The sequence below is a fragment of the Mangifera indica genome, chromosome 19 (genome assembly GCF_011075055.1).
Source record: "Mangifera indica cultivar Alphonso chromosome 19, CATAS_Mindica_2.1, whole genome shotgun sequence".
Lineage (NCBI taxonomy): Eukaryota > Viridiplantae > Streptophyta > Magnoliopsida > Sapindales > Anacardiaceae > Mangifera > Mangifera indica.
The window spans coordinates 13,023,974-13,042,259 of NC_058155.1; the positions used below are offsets into that span (position 1 = coordinate 13,023,974).

An 18,286-nucleotide genomic window follows, 5' to 3' on the forward strand; every position below is an offset into this window, starting at 1 on the left:
ATACATATGACGTAAGGAAACATTTTGATCATAAATAATCTAGAATGGTAGCAATGGTAACAGTGTGACTTGACCTTGAGCAATTTTCATCTGAAAATAACGAAGAAAGTATGGCATTTGACCAACCATATACATACATACACATATGTGTGTGTGTGCGCACGTGTCTGTACACATATATATATATATATATATACACACACACACACACGCATCACATTCACATAGATAGCTTATAGAGAAGCAGAATGTGCAGGACCACTGAAAAATACACTCACCAATCACCAAACATCAGGCTACACCTGAGGAGAGCGAGAGCAGGAGAAATGGTTAGATCACAGGTTAAGATCATTCCATCCATCACATTGATCTCTAGACAGAAAAGTTCGACATAAGAAACCACAATATTAATACATATGAGAAACAAATGATAAAATGTTTCTGTTTCTGATCTGATCCTCAGTCATGCCACGCGAAATCTCCTCTACCTTCTCTTAAGCTTCTTCCTCTCCTATAGTCAATTTCTGCATCAGAACTTGACATACCTAGGTGATATTTTCTGCTGATTCTAGATGATGATCCCATCTTTGAAAAAATATCTTCTTCGTTGGTGAGAATATGATTACCAGGTGTGCTTGACCCAGAGACATCAGTAGGTTGCCTCCTTGGTTTATTCTCTAATTTGTGCAATGAAAGATTATTATTGCCTGCAGGTAACAGTGTGCAGGAAACTCAATAATAGAAAGGAGATAAATTAAAGATGAATTTGAAAACCTTTGGAAGGCTATATTGGGAATATAGAGTTAGGCAAAGTGATTCATCATGTTTTCAAAAGAAACTAATGTAACTGGCCGATGCTTCCACATTCAATAAAATCTAGGTTGCATGCACAAAAAGGCTCCACATTACTTGCAGTTAAAGAAATGATATAAACACATAAGGTAGACTTTGATGGCTGTTCATTACTAAATGCAGGAAATAAATTACAGATTGAAGGTTGCTTCTCTAAGACTCAAAATTTTCATTTACTTTCTTTCAAAATGGCTTTTCACAAACAGATATGGAGTAAATTTAGATCAAATAATGATAGTTCACCTTCATATCCATCGCATGATATTGTTAGTTCATTGCAATCACCAGCATCAATAATATCTGAGTCTGATCTAATGCTTTTCTGACCCAGGAACTTTGTCTCCATTCTCTGTGATTTTTGTCCATCTTCCACCTGGCCAGATTTTACACTAACCTCAAGTGCAGGTTTATCTGAGGTAAAAGGTGTTATGGTAAACGAGTCTTCCATTATGTCAGAAATCTCCACATACTGAGTAGTAGAGCTGATTTCATCTGCACTGAATCCAAATGAAGCTCTGTAAGCTTCAAGTTCTTCAACATCTTGCTTGGGACTTTTAGGGTGCCTGTTCTGGTGACCATTTGTACCACTGGAGTAAACATCTGAATCCTTGGAAACGCTTAACCTCCCACCAGTATGAGGAAATGGTGGATTATGATCCAGATAGAACTGTGCAAATGTTGCAGGACAGAAAAAGTTTGTATCTTGAGAGACTCTGGAGCCACCAGTGGTGTCATGCTCATAGAGTCTACCAGAACCACTCCTTGAATATTTGCCGTTCTGGGGAGAAACTGAAGGATCCCAGTGGGAAGGGAAGTCTTGTTCTATAAAGGATGATGATAGGCATTCACCAGAATTCCTTGAATTAGGTGATATAAGACTGCTGGCAGGACTTCCAGGATAAAGTGAATATGTTGCTTGAAGATCATTTGCAGCAATATAATTGGACTTTTCAGTACCTTTTATATCCATGGAGGACGTCAGAAACCGAGCAAAAGGCACATCTGGTGAAGAGGGAGTAGTGAGATGTGCCAACTCTGGGGGAGGAGTGAGGGGAGCAGTGGATGGCTCAGTTGTGAAAGTGGAGAAAACAGGAGGTGAAACCAGTTGTGTTTCATGGGCATATGGACCGGTGGCAAACATTGTGGATGAAGGACCTCCAGGTGAATTAGCAGATAATGACAAGAAACAACTGGGGGACTGAACGGTTGAAGGAAGTGCAGAATTTGTAAAAGATGCCGGCGAAGAAGGTGGAGCCAGAAGTGATGGAGCCAGTGTTGTAGCTTGATTGGCCAACCCAGCAGCTTGAGGTCCATTCGGCTGGGCTGCAGAGGCATTGCCTTCTGGCATACGAGATGCAGGCACAATACGCTTTCCACCTTTCTGTGTCCCAAAACAAGAGAAAGCCCCCAAGCATCCTCCCCATCTTTTTCGCTGTCAATAAAGTCAAGCACTATTCAGACCAAATTGTTCAATGAAAATAGAAAAATCCAATCAATACCATACTCCCCAGAAACATTTTTTATATTCAGCTAGAAAGTCTTTCCTCATAATGTGCAGAATTCGGAAATTCAAGTTCAATTACGGCTTTCAATAACCTAAATGCACATAACAAATCATAGGATCTCAACATACCATCTGGCTAGTCAGGTGTTAAGTTTATTGGAGATAATTCAGTCCAAGTAAGTAAGTTTCACGATAACAAATGAAAGCTGGTAATGCATAAAAATACAGTAACACAATAAATCCTACATAGTATTCCCAAACTTCAAATCTCATGTATTTCTCATCATATGTGACATTACCATGTAGCTTATCATTTACAAGTATTCATTTCACTTCTGAGGGAAATTTTGGGACTAGCTTATGAGTTTTGCTCTTACGGATATCACATTTGGGATGCTACTTGGATGTGTTTTGCTCTTAGGGATATCACATTAATAAAATACGAATCAGCAACTAAATCCAGTGTAGAATTGATTAAAGACTCAATAGGATATTTTTATTCAAATGCATTTGAATGTTTTGGCGAAAATAAAAGAGAGCTAGAGAAGAGGCCAATATGTTGAGATGTAACGACGATGCAAAACGACTAGCACATTGTTCCATGTTGAAAACCAGAAAAAGGATTATGGAGAATACTAGTTAGAAGTGAGTATGTGCTGAAGTAATTTTTCATTGTAGTTGTTGGCATTAGATCTAAAAGAGAGTTGGATACTATAGTTAAGCCTGCCTAGTGAAATGAGAAATTGGTAAACAGAGGAATTAGAGATAAAGTATTGAGCTGACTTAGTTAAAATGCCCATGATTGAAAGGAGAAATTGACAGATCTGAATAAGAAGAAAAAGAAAAGGCCAGATCTGGGATCAAAATTGAAGAATGAGAGAGCATACCCTTTCCTGCTGAGGGAATCTATTCTGCTCAGACCCCATAACAGTATACTGGGAGATGCCAGTTGAGTTGAGTTGGATGCTGATGCAGTAGCTTCAGTTCAATCTTCAATCTCACATTTAAAAGAACTTTAATCAGAAGCTGACACCATGTAGATTTTGCTCAACAAGAGAGAGAAAAAGATCCATTTGTTTATTTTTTTCAATTAATTAATACAGAGGAAAGACAAAACTAAAGCGAAAATAACTACGGCGATGGAGATAGTCAGAGACAGTAAGAGTCTGTCTAGTGGTGTGACCGAATGGATTAATACACTAGTTGAGAATTTTAATTAGGGAACAGGACTATTTCCCACCAAGATTTACCCTTATTCATCTAAAGTTTAGTTTGTTTGGACCATCAACATATTTTCTATTAGGATTAAAGGATAAATTTGTTATTTTATCAATAATATTAAATAATTAAAAATTTATCTTATTTTATCCCTTTTAATTTGAAAAACTAACATTTATCCTTTGAATTAAGTTTTAAAAAATTTATTTTTTTTCCCTAAAATGCAATCACTTTCTCCAACGCTGACGGAGAAGTTTTCGTCCAGAGGTCAACCACCTCTGGACGATGATCGTCATCCAAGAAGGACGACCATTGTCTAGATCTAGATAACAAAGAGTTATCTATTTTAGACGACGTTTTGTCATCCAGAGAATGGACGACGCTCCGTCGTCCAGTGAAGGTCAACTAGCGTCGTTTAGATCTAGACGACGCTCGTCACTCTCCCTCCAGCCACGTCGTCATCGGTGGCCGGAGGGAAAATGAAAAAAAAATTGGGATTTGGGGGGGTGAAAGTCACTTTTCAAAGTTTAGGGGATGGGGGAAAAGTTAATTTTTAAAATCGGAGAGGAAAAATACGATAAAATTATATAACTTGAATGTAAACAGTAAAATAATGGTTTTACCTTTATATTTAACAAAAAACTTAACGACGGTTTAAAGATGAGTGAGTGTTTGGATTTTTTATCAGACGTGGATATGCTTTTAAAATAACGCTAAAACTTGGGTGGGAAATAGTCCTCTTCCCTTTTAACTATGAGTTAAAGAAAGAACGTTAACATTAAGATTTTTATTAAAAATCTTAATTATAATTAAAGAAAAAATTGTTATTTTTTAAAAAAATTTATAAATTAAAGTTTTATCATATTTTTTTATATTTAAAAACTCACAAATTTTTTTTTAGAGTTTGTTTTCTCTTCTTTTTGATGAGGATTCGCCATCTTTAGCCATCAACTGTCCTTTCTCCCTTTCAATCTCTCTCTTTTCTCGTTTCGGTCATCTTCACCAGAGACAACGACAAAATTAGATAAAAACGAACAGTTTTTGTCTGAGATAAAAACATGTTATTTTTGTTTGAGACAAAGATGTATCGTCTTTGTTTAAGACAAAAACGATAAATCTTCTTTTTGTTCGAAGAGAGAAGAAAGAGAACCCAAGAGAGAGAAAAGATGAGAGGGAAGATAATCAATAATTAGAGATGACAAATCATTACCAAAGGGAAAGGGAAAAAACTCTAGAAGAAAATTGTCACTTTTTAAATTTTAAATTATGAGAAAAATTGTGAGATTTTAAAACTAGAAAAGAAAATATGAATAAATACTAATACCAATTAAAATTTTAAATAAAAATTAACTCATAAATATATTTTAAGATTTTTAAAAATTGTAAAATAAAACTTTAAAATTTCGCTGTACTTAAAAAGTACAAGTCTTTTGGCCTTGTCCAATCATCCTCTCTTTTAGTTTTCACTTGAGAAAATCAATTTGGCATTTGCATTGGTGCTGCTTTCTTCGTATCAAACTACTAATTAACAAATTCCTTTTCACATTTGCTTCATCTCAATATCATTCCCAAACTGGGACTGCGTTCTATCCTATCCGAACTTGATTAAGAGAGATTTTCTCGAATCTAAAAGATGAAAACGAACGCAACTTGAATTAGAATTGAATCCAGCCTTTCCACAAAGTCCTCAACAATAGATCTTACAAATTTCTGCTTCATTTTTCTTTTAAGTATAAGTATTTACTTTTCATTGACTATTGTTGATAATTTGATGATTTGAAATATGAATTATACTTCTTAATATAATATGATACAACATTTAAATTGAAAGAAAGAAAACTTTAAATATTTTAGTGTCAGTAACACTCTCAATTTATTCCAAATGAAAAAAATAAATAAATACATCAAAATTATACCACCCACCCTCCTCCTTCATCCGGGCTTGGGACCGGCTGTGTTAGGACAAACACAGGCGGAGTTACTTTTTATATCCCCATTTTGGGCTTCTTAACCCACAATCACAATTCCAATCACTAGTATGATACTATTGATACAAATTATCAACACCCTGACCCTACAAACCAATATAGAAAAACAAATTAATTGAATTCAATCCATTTTTATTAATCTATGTATACAATTGATTTTATATATTTGTTGACTGATTGCTTGGTACTGAACACAGAAGGTTAAACTTTATACTACAATACACATATATTTCCGTACAATACTTATAATGGATTTCAATGTTATATTTATATTTGATATAATATTGTCTCCTAGGCTAGAGGGCAAACTTTTATTTTATTTTTCAATAAACGGAGATGATAAAACATATATACACATACATACCTTAAAGCAAATAAAAAGAAAGACCTTCATCTTCCAGTTAGGATGATTTTTTAGTTGATCTACTCCTGCATCACAGGAAATAATATAAACTAATTATTTGAAAGAGCACAGGACAAGTTTCTCAATGAAGCTTTCTCCTTGCATTAACTAATTCACACAATTATTCGCATTCTTTCTGCATTGTATTCTTCTATTCTCCCTTCACTTTAATTTAATTGGTCAATAGAACCTCCCTTTAACCAGGTCCTGGCGAGTCATAGTTTTAATTATAAAGCTAAACAAAATGAATTTATATTAAATATCGAGACTGTCTTTACTTTACCAAAGGCATTGATAGGCTCCAAATAATATCAAATTCCCAACAAGGATTATTTTGAAAAAAAATCCATAATGCTGCTCAAACTTTAAATCCTTCACCCTTTAACATGGCTGTTCGAAAATCTTATTCAAATGATATGTTCAAACAAATATTATTCTTTAAAAATGTGCAAAAGCAATTTACATTGACTAGCAGACGGTAGGACAACTAAATATTACCAACAAAATATAACTATTATTTGCAATGACCACCTCATTATATGTGTAATAAATTTAAACTCATTAAATTTATTTATATTTAAGAAATAATCAAATAATGCATGTTCGTACAAAAATTTGCTACTTTGTAAATATTGTGTTAGCAATAAAACAATAAACTGATTTACAGTTTCTAAGAGAAGAAACTCATCTGCAACAGAGAGCTATCTACAAGAATGCACATGTCAGTAGTTCATCTTCCAAGTGTAGTGAAAAAACTCAATATGAAACAAGCCCACTACACGTCAGTCCAGCTTTTTGAGAACAGTGAACTTCAACCTGAAACAACGAAATACTCACATCAGTTCCCACAACTCATGTAGAGATGGTTTGATATTTCACCAATGAAAAGCTGCATAGCACCGTAACAGAATTACCAATATGAAAAGACAAGTGTGACCTTAGTATAAGATTGTCTCCTTTTAAAAAAGAAAAAAAGGCAGATGGGCATCAAATTCAATTAAGCAAATCGCAGCTCAACTAAACCCAACTGTGGGTTTTTCAAATTGACCATTTGATAAGAAGGATACTCACTGTGTAATAGATATCAATATTTACAACAACATTAGATGGATTCCAACTTATACGGAAATATATACACAGTGGTCACATATGAGCATTTGACTACATACATAAGCAAATGAGAATACTTTTACTACTTTCTACTGACTATTTTTGCATCACTATTGATTTTAGATCGCTATATCATAATGTTCATACACCAAATTCATCTCCATGGTTTTTAATTTGTAGAACATGAATTGCAGTTATCACAAATTATATCATTAAATTTGCTACATAAACATGTGTTTTAACAAAAAATAAAATCAATATATTGATTTTTTTTTTTGTATGACCAAATAGTTGGGTGTCAGAATCATACAATTGACAATAACCCTGCCAAAAACTCTGCTGAGATCCACTAAACTTTGTTGCAAATTCCGCAAAACTTTTCAGGCAGCAAATATTGGGCGACAAGACAACCGGAGCTCCAAAAACTTCAAGCTACACTTAAGTATACTAAACCGTAAGTTGGAAGAAAAATAAATTAACTATGAACCAAACAATAAAAGTCTACCACATTTATCCACATTAACAACAAACAGGATAACATTAAAAAAAAATCAATTCAGTGAAAGTGTTACGTTAGCATAACACCAAAAATGACATGTTTAAGCCCATTCAGTCAGATCGTTCATAAGAGGGAACTTTAAGAAAAACTAATGAAAAAAGTGATAAATTCAACAATCAGATCATTCTATGTTCTGCTCAACAACTGGGTTCTGCAGTTGGTCATTCAACAAACATCATAAATTATTAAAAGATAAAGAAAAGGTAAATAACCGCATAAGTGTTTGGCTGGTCCAAATGACGTGGCAAAAAGTGATTTCACAAATATCGGTACAGAGGCAAGTCCATTCATATTCAACCCAGAATCTGAGTAGATAAGAAAAGATAGGGCAGTTTCAAGTCATTCATAGGCAAAGCCCAATTGTTAAGAAATGGGATAACATATATGAGCGATTGATATTTTCAACAAGAAATGAGGATCCATGAAATTAAAGGGGCAAGCTCATTTGAGGTAGTAATTAATGTGAAAGATTGAATATGAGAAAAACAAGAAATATGCTTTACCTGATCCTCTGTCATTATGCATGCCTGATCAATATAAAGATTAAAGTTAATAGATGGGTGTTTATATCATTTTAGTTAGGGCTGGATTCAAGCCGAGCCCGTTCGAGCTCGAGCTCGAAACAAGCCAGCCTTAAGCGAGCTCAAGTCGATGTTTTCGAGCTCGAGTTTAATTGTCAAAGTTTATAAATTAAAATTTTTAATACAAAACGACATCGTTTTGACTAATATGTATTAAAACGATGTCGTTTTAATAACGAATACTCGAATTCGAAACGAGTCGAGCCGAACTCAAGCTCAAGCATAACGAGCTCGAGCTATATTATTATTAAGTCGAGCCGAGCTCGAGCTCGGTTCGGCTCGAATCCAGCCCTAATTTTAGTGAGTTTTTTGTTAAATTATCATTAAAAATATTGGATTTGTAATTGAAATTAGTATAAATGTAAATTTCAAAATTTATGGATAGATTTATGTTGAAAGGGTGGTGTAGAGTATGTTAAAGCGTGCAAACGGCCCCAACATTTTGAGGATTTATCCTGGAAAAGAAAAAATGTTGAAATGCCCCTACGACTAAACCTAGACACCAACAATTATAGCAACTATCAAAGGTGATTTAATTCTATGCCAAAAGCATGTTTTTAATAAGCATGACTTCCAGCAAATACAAAAATACTACTTCTCAATTCATAGATGTGGTGACCAACACAGATCGAGGATGACACCAATCCAAGCAAGTATAACCACTTTAAGGGGTTGTTTGGTTTATGTGTAATAAAGATTACCTCAGTAATATATTTTTTATCACTTACATTACTTTGTTTGTTTTGTTAGTAACAAAAGATTACGGTGATCTTCTATTAGCAATGATGATGTAATAGGTAACATAAGTGGTAATCTGATTACTACTTTCATCTTAGATATTAAAATATTACTAGGTAATCTTGATTTTATTATAATTATATTTTTGTTTAACTTTTTTGACAAAAAGAACCTTATTTTTAATTAATATAACAAGTAATATGAAAAATATTTTAGAATAATTATACCTAAAGACATTTAAGTAAAATAATTTACTAGTATTTTTTTATTACCTCTAACCAAATACAATAATTATTTATACCTACTAAATTTTATCAAACATAATAATTATTTAAACCCAGTAGTTTTCTAAGTAATTTATCTTCAAAGTAATATTTCAATTTTAATAATAAAATATTCCCTAAACCAAACACCCCCTAAGAGTCACTGCTCTATTTGTGCTACAGAACACGAAGAAAGTTGAGTTTTGGGATGGTGTTAAATACTTTTAGGTGCAGGAAGCAACAATATCCACTATTCTGAACTCTGAACAGTGAAAATAAGAGCTAGGGTGAATAACCTATGATTATAGGCACATATTATAAAGATAATCTGCATATAAAATGTCTAGAATAAAACAGCAGTCCAAAATAGCTTGTATACAGTACATACCACGATTATGAACTCATGTATTTCCTAATTCAATGATCCACGACACCTGAATAAAATAAAAGGGAAAAAGGAATTACAAAATATTATGCAGACATAAACAAATTGAGGCACACATTAGGTTACTACAGTTTTCAATTATTGCCTCAAACTTAACTAAAGTCTCACTTTTCATAGCAAAACAAGTGGCCACAGTCTAATTATAATTTTTTTATGTTTTGACAATATAGCTTATGAGGGTAATTAATATAAAAAATAGATAAGGAAATCTACCACCTCAAATCATAAACTTAGATCAAGAGGACATCCATAAACAATAGTTTAATCTTACTTTTTAGAACCACAATGGCAGGGGATTTTTTTCTCTTCCAACGGGAATTTGTAGTTGTAAGTAAGTTCTTCACCTGCGGCTATAAGTCTTTTTGCATAAATGAAAATTTTTTTTTGACCCTCAACAGTTATAACCTTGGTGTAGCAGTTAGGCTGCAAATAAATCATTCATAACTTGTGAACATTGATAAATAACATAACTTGCAATTGAAAAAACAAATTCACATAGTTATTAAAATGCAGCTACCTCACAAGAATGGTTTATAAATCTAGCAATCCCACCACGCTTTGTAGCGTCAACCTACACAATAAAAATAAGTTATCAAGCAATAAGCTACTTCGTCCCCCTATGGCGAAAAGTAAACAGTCATGAAAAGAGACAATGTGAAAGATGCAGGACGTATGCTACCAGGACTTGCAAATGGTCTTGATGTAGCATATGTCTTGCATCTTTAATCCCTCTGTAGGCATGAGCATCAAATCACTTAAAAATTTTGGCTACAATCTTAACTTGGCCAATTTGCTACTTTGCCTACCACATAACCATCATCAAGCCTAAAAAGATAACTGCTTCCAATTCCCATCTTCTCGTATTGGCGTTCACGTATATCAGATATCTGAGAAATTAAAAAAACTAATTAATGGTAAAGAGACAGGGAAATACATAAATTTTTCACTAAAAATAAGAGTTAAAGCAAAATGGCAAATTAAGTTATTAAGGTTATTCCTTCAAAAAAAATTGCAACAATCATTTCAAAATCTAAAGTCAAATCTACCTGGGGACGAATAAGCTCCCCCACATATTCAATAACAAAGTCTTCCGCTTCTATTGGCTCTAGTGCAACAAGACCCCAATCATGTATCTTGCTCTGTTGGAATCGTAGACGCTTTTTCCTTGCCTGGCAATCAATTTGACACTCTAGAGTGACCAACTAGTAAACATTATAATGACCAGCCAATGTAAAGGTCCTCAAATAACGACTTCATTTTACAATCACCTTCAATTGAGAAGCTTTCAAAAGCTCAGCACCCTCTGCAGCGGCAAGAAGATTTCGAAGCTTCACCCTATTCGTCCTCGCAGAAAGACTCTTAATATTTGCCCACTGAGATGCATTGACCTCAGCACCTAAATATTTACTCTGAACATACTGAGCCCCCCTGACCCGGGCTCTTTCAGCAGGACTTGCATTGAGTGACCATCTATGCCATTCCCAACCATTGACAGAAGAACGAGCACATCCTTCAGATCGAGGGCAGAGATTTGAAGCCCTTGACTTACTTGCTTTAGTCTTCTTCACTGCAACCTGTTTAGATGCTGCTTGCTTGGCAACACCATTAGCTACCGCCTGAACCTTTGTGGAATGTGACAGCAAACTGTCCACTGGACGCTTTCTTTTTAGTTTTGATGACTTTGCATCTGCATACAAAAGTTCATAATATGGGTACGACTTAATCACAATCATGAATCTTTAATTTTATGACCACACAAATAACAGAGATAAATTTCATATGTTAAAAAATGGAAATTAAAATGATATGTACCATTCTGTACACTTTTGGAAGCAACAACAACATGCCCCTTCTTCAATCCAACATTATAGCCTTTGCCATGGACAACCTTCTCAGTTATGCTTGCTGGCCTCTCTTTGAAAGGTTTTGCCGCATCCACCTCATCAGCTGGATGAAACAGAAAAAATTATATAATGAGCAAAGTTTATAACCATCTAAATTTCTGCAAGGAGAAATACATAATCAGAAAAATGGCTTACTTTGAACAGTGTGGGACACTTCCATTATTTTCTGACTACTTGTATTTTTGGAAGAGGAGTGATTGCCAGGCAAATTAATTTCAACAATCACTTTTGAAGACTTAGAATTGTGAGATGGTTCAGACCGCTCTTTGTTATTCACTATCTTTTTAAAAGGTGCAGAAGACTGTTCAACTTCCCCATTATCACACACATCAGTTTGAGCCACATGTTTCCTCAACTTCTCCACAGGTTGAGTTGCTAACTCATACTGAACAGGAGTCAAACAAACAGAAGATGGTCCAAACTTTTTTCGGTTCAACTTTTTCTTACGGGAATATGTATATTTTCCAACCACTGTAGATGCTTCTGAACCATGGAATGTTTTTGATCCCTCTCTAACTTTGTCTGATGCAGCAAGGTTGCCACCATGATCAGTATGAGAATTTGAGGCTCCTTCCTAAAACATTGAATAAGCACCAGGAAATGGATAAAGAATTAAATAATATAAAATATAAGAAAATTATATGAAGTTTGACAAAACAAGAGGGAAAAAAAATCCAAACATGCAGAGTTGAAATTATAGTCATATAATAATAAAAATAAAAGAGTCAATACGAACCCACATCTCATTGCCAACAGATTGACAGTGTTTCTTAGAAGTACACCATGAAGTTAAAAATTGGAGAAGAGTGTCATCAAACATAGACGATTTCCACTCTTTAAGCACAATGCCATGCAAATTCTGACGGCATATTGCAGTGGCAACATATTCTCCAACCTTAGAGGTACAATCAATGGTCATCAAATCCTGGAATTTATGGACACATGATGGAACAAGTGTTCTAGCATTGTCTTCCAATCCAGGTGGTAGGGGCTCATAAGTTTCTTGTTCATCAACTATAAAATTATTACATGATGCCTCGAACACATGTGCCCAAATATGGGATATATCATCTTCAGGTTCTCCAACTTGTAATAACTTTTGAGGATTTTTGGACATCATAATCTCAGCAAAAATTTCAGTTGAATCAATCCTTATTTCATCACACATGTCCCTGGAGCCATGCAAGCAAGTATGTGGACACTGGCTTGACAAGTCAATAGCATCCTGCAACTACAAAAATATTTTCTTCAATAAATGAAGATAAACATGAATGATCTCAAGAATATTGAAAACAAAACTGTAGTACAGTGGAAGTAGCAACATAGTCTCACTTTAAAATTTTGAGATTACCTCATTCATGTTGTCACAATTTGAAATTTTAACTAACTTCCTTACTTCCTCCTCAATAAGACTTTCAACATAGTCAGCAGAAAGTCCCTTTGTAGACAAATAGAGCTCACTTTCAACAATTTCTAGAATAAACTTATTATCAGCATCTAATAGATTATCACTATATGATAGACTCTTCTGTTTATGCATTTCTTCTAAGACAGCAAATGAAGACAAGGCAGGTGATTGCTCATCATTATCTGTTTCAACTGCCATCATTTCAAAACCAGGAGGGCAATCAACAGTGCACACAGGGGGATCTTGACCAGATAGCAACTGCAAAATTGTAGAAAAAGACATGTATCTAATAGATGCAAAAAGAATAACAATATTTATATAAAATCCCTAACTAGCTCTCCACTTACATGCTCATCAGGTGATGTCTCAATTGTATTGCAACAACTTGTAGAGTCACAGGTAGTTCCAGCAATATTTGGGTGACCCGACCAAAGTTTTCTTTTTCTCCAGGCAGAAGAGTAGTTCGCTATATTATCGTAAAAGACAGCATTCCACATAACTTGCATACAGTAATCAAAGAGCACTCCGCAAACAACTTTGTAAGAGCCCCAGAAGTTCTCAATGCTTCCAACAGATTTTGTTCCCGCAGGAGATTGTGTGTGCGCTTCGTTTATGCATATCAGGTTAGACATATTAAGGCAGGCAGCTGCCTCACACTTGGCAGTGGCATCACTACGTCTCTCCAACTGTCAACGGAAACATAGCAAACACATTAGAAGAAAAATATATTTACAGAGCGATGAATTCTTTGGCAATGGTGTACTTACCATTTTTTCATCAGAAGAGCAACTTTTAGTAGCCTGATTAACCACGCCAAGCTTAAGATGCCTGTTAGCTTTTTTTGTAGTTACAAACTCTGAAATGACATTGCTGATGATCTCATCCAATAGTACTCTACGAGCTGCTTTCATTATTCCGGCATGAAGTTGAGAAGAAACTCCTTCAGAGATTTCAGATACGAAATTCACAAAAGAGCCAGTCCCATAATTTTTTGCATTAGCTGCATGGTCAGTTTCCAATATATCTGTCCTCCATGCATTCACAGCAGACAGCAAGGTGACAGGACCAAGCTTATTTTCAGTATGATATATCTACAAGATGAAATCATAAAAAATTCACACTGAGAAACAACATAATTATGTAGAAAAGTTAACAGAGAGCAAGAGACAAATAAAAGCAACAGAAATTTATAATGCACGTTATAATTCCTAAAACAAAAAACAACTGGTGTAATAAAAAAATACTGCAGTATAAAATGTTTTAGTCACACTGATGAGAAATCACCAAACAAGCAAACAGAAAAATATATATTTGGGTCCTGGCAAACCTAGAAAAATGAAAGAAAAGGAAACTAAATATAATCCACAACTTCAAAGATGCCTCATTTTTCTTTATTTATGTATTGGCTAGGAGCTGTGAATTGATCCTGGCTGTTTCTGGGTGTGGTCGACCCATAGTAATCTTTCATGCTTATTTGTTCTTTCTGCACAATAACCAGATCCAGTATTGTCTTTGTAAAGCCAAAGAACCTAAATCAATGAATTTTGTTTTTACAACAATACATACCTCTTGCTTCTATAAAACTATATGGTAAATAGTTCATCACTTACCATAACTGAATCACTAAGGTAACCACATCGATGCCAAGAAAATAGTTCCAAAAGTGAATGTGGTCCAGGTTTCCTACCCCCATCATCCTCAAACAACCAATAAACATCTTCACCCAACTGACATAAGATTAATAAATTACAAGAATAGGAAAAAGAAAAAAATGCAGAGCCGGACAAATAATATCATGTACTTCAAATATACTATATAAGTCAAATGGCTAGTTAAGATAGCAAAACATCAGGATTCAAACAGAAAAGAAATAGTACCACTGGTGGACATGATCTAACACAGTTAGCTGTTTCAGAGTTTAACATTGACTGGCTGGAAATACTACCACTGCTGTTGACAAGCGGCCGGGATACTAACTGCAAATCAGGGTGAAAATTGGTAGTAGCACTATTCTGTGCATGTGCCTCTTTATGGGTCACAGAATCTCCATTGTGAGTGATCAAACAATTTGAAGTCATAGTTGTGCTGAAGGTGGCAGTATTGAGATATGAAAAACCTGTGGCAACATGATCGGGAAACTGCTTGAAGTACTTCAATGGAACAGGATTACTTAATGACCCATTAATGATGGGATAGACAGGAAGTTCATCGGGCAAGAAACCAGTAGATAAGCCCTCATATAACTGATGCTGAATATAAGGTCCACACATCTGCCCATTTTCATTGATGTACATCCATCCTATTGCAATAGCTGGCGGCCCATACCCATGGTATCTATCACCCTGATATGAAGATCCTGCAGTACTACAAGAGTGTGTAATATCACCACTAGTGCCATTCAACTGACAGCTCATCTCTGTGAGAGAATTTGGATGTAATTCTTCATCTAAATAGCAACAGGCTGAAGAATCATGACCACTACTAACACACCTGATCAGTATTGCCAAAACTGATCAATAATCTGTATATGTGTGTATGTAGCTAAATAGAAATAATTAGCCAAACTAGAAGAACATAATAGTACCCTTGAGAAAAGCGGTCTGCACTTGGCTGCTTTAAGGAGGCAACGTCAGCATAATCACCTTGAGATCTGTTTGAACAAAAATCTTGATATTCAAAATCAGAGGCTTCCAGTCTCTTTCGGGAAAGAAAAGAATGATGGCATTCATGAACAAGGGATGTATAGGAAACCATGGTGGAAAAGGTTTCTTCTTTAATCTGCTTTGAGGAAACAAATACAAAAAGCCATTGATGCAAAATTCAAATGTGAAATTGCACAAACAAATGGAATAACAATACTGCGTTTAATGCAGAGATCGAAAACCAGAGATTTAGAAAAGGATTCCCAAACAGTGTGGAATTGATATACAAAATAAGCACAAGAAGTTGCAGCTAGTTCCGATGCCCTCAATTAAATCAGAAAATAATAATGTATTAATAGTAGTTGGAAAGTAATAAAAGAAAAAGAAAGAGATCAAAGCCAACCCCACCCGAGTTTTGGATCTTATACCAAATGAAAGAGACGAAAAAAAATATATGTAAATCTTGCCTTTAATCTATCTGTTTCAACAACGAGAACATGAATTGTATGGATAAGAAATTGCACAACGTTGATGGTATCTACGGCAGCGGAGGAAGGGTTTTCTGACTCCTTCGACTACAGCCTCTCATAGGACTTGGCACCTCCCGTTGGCTAAGATTTTATTATATTTATTGTTAGACCAAAATCGCACCTAAGGTATGGTATAATTTCAAGGCCAAAGGACTATTTCCCACCCTAGGTATGCTGCAATCTCAAGTCTCCACCCTTTATCTTTGATAATATCAAATACAAACCTATGAGCAGTTAAAATTAACAAAACTCTAACCCCTTGAAATTTTATCTCTTTTTTCCTCCCTAAACTTTAAAAACTAAAAATTTTCCCCAGCCTAAGTTTTAAAAAATGATAGTTTCATCCTAAGATTTCGTTTTGAAATCTCCGGTAATATCTAATGCTTCATTGTCGATGGTTTCTCTCTCTTGAAGTATCATCTCTTTCCGGCGATCTCTTTCCTCTAATTTGGATGCCTGATCGACGCTAGAGAAGTCTTGGAAGACTAAGAACTTGAGATTGTAGTATGCCTTAGGTGGGAAATAGTCCTTTGGCCCTAATTTCAAATTCATATTACCAACTTTTAAAAGTTTAAAGTCTTATTTATAAGTTAATTTTAATTAAAAATTTTAATTAGACTTAAAAGTAAAATTATTATTTAGTAATAATATTTTAAAAAATAAAAGTTTATATCATTTTTTTTCCTTCGCTTGAAAAACTAATAATTTCTTTCAAAATTAAGTTATGAAAAATAACATTTCTCCTTACTTAGGGTTTCAAATTTCTTTAGTGAATGACAATTGCTCTCTCTTTCTACAATACTTTCTCTCAGTCTGAAGCTCTCTCCCTCCAATAGATGATATTTGGATTTATTGAATCCAGACAAAACTCTATCTAGACGACTTAACTTTGTTTGAACAATAATGATGTGTCTAGATAAAGAGTTTCGTTTGAACAACAAAGGTTTTGATGAAGAGTTTTGTCTAGATTCAACAAATCTAGATGTCTCTACTGGAGAAAGAGAGCTTTAGACGAAGAGAAAACATCAAAAAAAGAGAGAGTGGTCGTTGTGCGTCAGAAAATCACTATTGAAATTTGAAACCCTAGGTTGAAGGAAAATGTTACTTTCAAAACATAATTTTGAGGAGAAAATATTAGTTTTCCAAATAAAAAGGAGAAAATGATATAAACTTTTATTTTTTAAAATATTATTATTAAATGATGATTTTACTCATACCTTTATTTGAAAATTTTAATTGAAATTGACTTATGAGTGAGATTTTTTGAAATTATACTATTCCTTGGGTGGAAACCTAATTTGTAAATACGAGAATCGAAAAAAAGGTTACACGAATTATATGGTTATAATGCAATGAATAATAAAAAATACGTTTGAAAAAAAAAAGACTTCTAAAATTTGCATACGGAAAAAGTATGAAACATGTATATACAGGTATAATACAATAATATCATAATAATTTTAGTACTTTTTTTGAATCTTTTATTGAAAATTAATATAACAATTCAATTATAAAGTATTTAATTAATTATTAAACCTAATATAATATAATACATAATCGAAATTCTTTGCACAATAAGTAATATATCAATTAGTTAGAAAAAACACACAAATTAATTAATTTGGATTTTAACTTTTTGTACAACCACAGGGAAAAAAAAACATAAAATTAGAATTAAGAATTAAAAAAGAAATATTATTGAATTTTTTTTAAATGACAGTGACATTTTTATGAATAATTGAAATTAGAAGAGATAATTTTATACTTTAACCAAAAATTAAAAAATATGATATATAAAATGTTTTTAATATGAAAGGGACATAAAATATATATTTAATTATTTTAGATTTAAATTTTTTTAAATATATTTAATATAAAAATATAAATAATACACATATTTACTTACTAAAAATAAGTATTTCGGCCTCATCGTTTTTTATTTCATACTAAAAGCCGTATAAGTATTCACCTTTTTCACAAGTAATTTCATTTTTATTTATTTTTGGTACGTCTATTCACGGAAAGTAATGTTTTTGGGCCTAAATCTGCCAACACAATTGCAAAACTCGGTCTCAAGCTGAAGCTTTTTGAGTCAATGGCTTGAAATTGAAACAAATCCAACTTGGTTATAAAGATTATTT

General features: G+C 33.8%; 2 protein-coding genes across 9 annotated transcripts; both read right to left on the bottom strand.

Annotated features, from left to right (window-relative positions):
* Positions 1 to 330: 330 nt before the first annotated feature.
* On the bottom strand, positions 331 to 3,486 carry LOC123203254 (uncharacterized protein At1g76660-like). Its single transcript, XM_044619552.1, has 3 exons — positions 3,244 to 3,486; positions 1,096 to 2,284; positions 331 to 707 (listed from the first exon to the last, which is right to left on the bottom strand). The coding sequence occupies exons 1-3, from the start codon at positions 3,280 to 3,282 to the stop codon at positions 460 to 462; spliced, it is 1,476 nt and encodes a 491-aa protein (XP_044475487.1). The 5' UTR covers positions 3,283 to 3,486; the 3' UTR covers positions 331 to 459.
* Positions 3,487 to 6,505: 3,019 nt separating this feature from the next.
* Positions 6,506 to 16,235, bottom strand: LOC123203187 (histone-lysine N-methyltransferase ATXR7). 8 transcript variants are annotated; one of them, XR_006499228.1, is made up of 18 exons: positions 16,083 to 16,235; positions 15,558 to 15,751; positions 14,851 to 15,463; positions 14,584 to 14,700; positions 13,741 to 14,064; positions 13,321 to 13,659; positions 12,917 to 13,231; positions 12,302 to 12,790; positions 11,701 to 12,139; positions 11,474 to 11,608; positions 10,930 to 11,348; positions 10,708 to 10,830; positions 10,468 to 10,548; positions 10,179 to 10,232; positions 9,933 to 10,084; positions 9,605 to 9,650; positions 7,386 to 7,507; positions 6,506 to 6,781 (listed from the first exon to the last, which is right to left on the bottom strand). XR_006499228.1 is itself a non-coding variant. In XM_044619416.1 (17 exons), the coding sequence occupies exons 2-16, from the start codon at positions 15,725 to 15,727 to the stop codon at positions 9,629 to 9,631; spliced, it is 3,798 nt and encodes a 1,265-aa protein (XP_044475351.1). In that variant the 5' UTR covers positions 15,728 to 15,751; positions 16,083 to 16,235; the 3' UTR covers positions 6,506 to 6,781; positions 9,605 to 9,628. The 8 variants fall into 8 exon arrangements, 3 of the variants coding, with proteins under 3 accessions (XP_044475351.1, XP_044475352.1, XP_044475353.1); XR_006499227.1 differs by having other exon boundaries at positions 12,302 to 12,796; XM_044619416.1 differs by lacking the exon at positions 7,386 to 7,507 and having other exon boundaries at positions 12,302 to 12,796.
* Between the last annotated feature and the right edge of the window lie 2,051 nt (positions 16,236 to 18,286).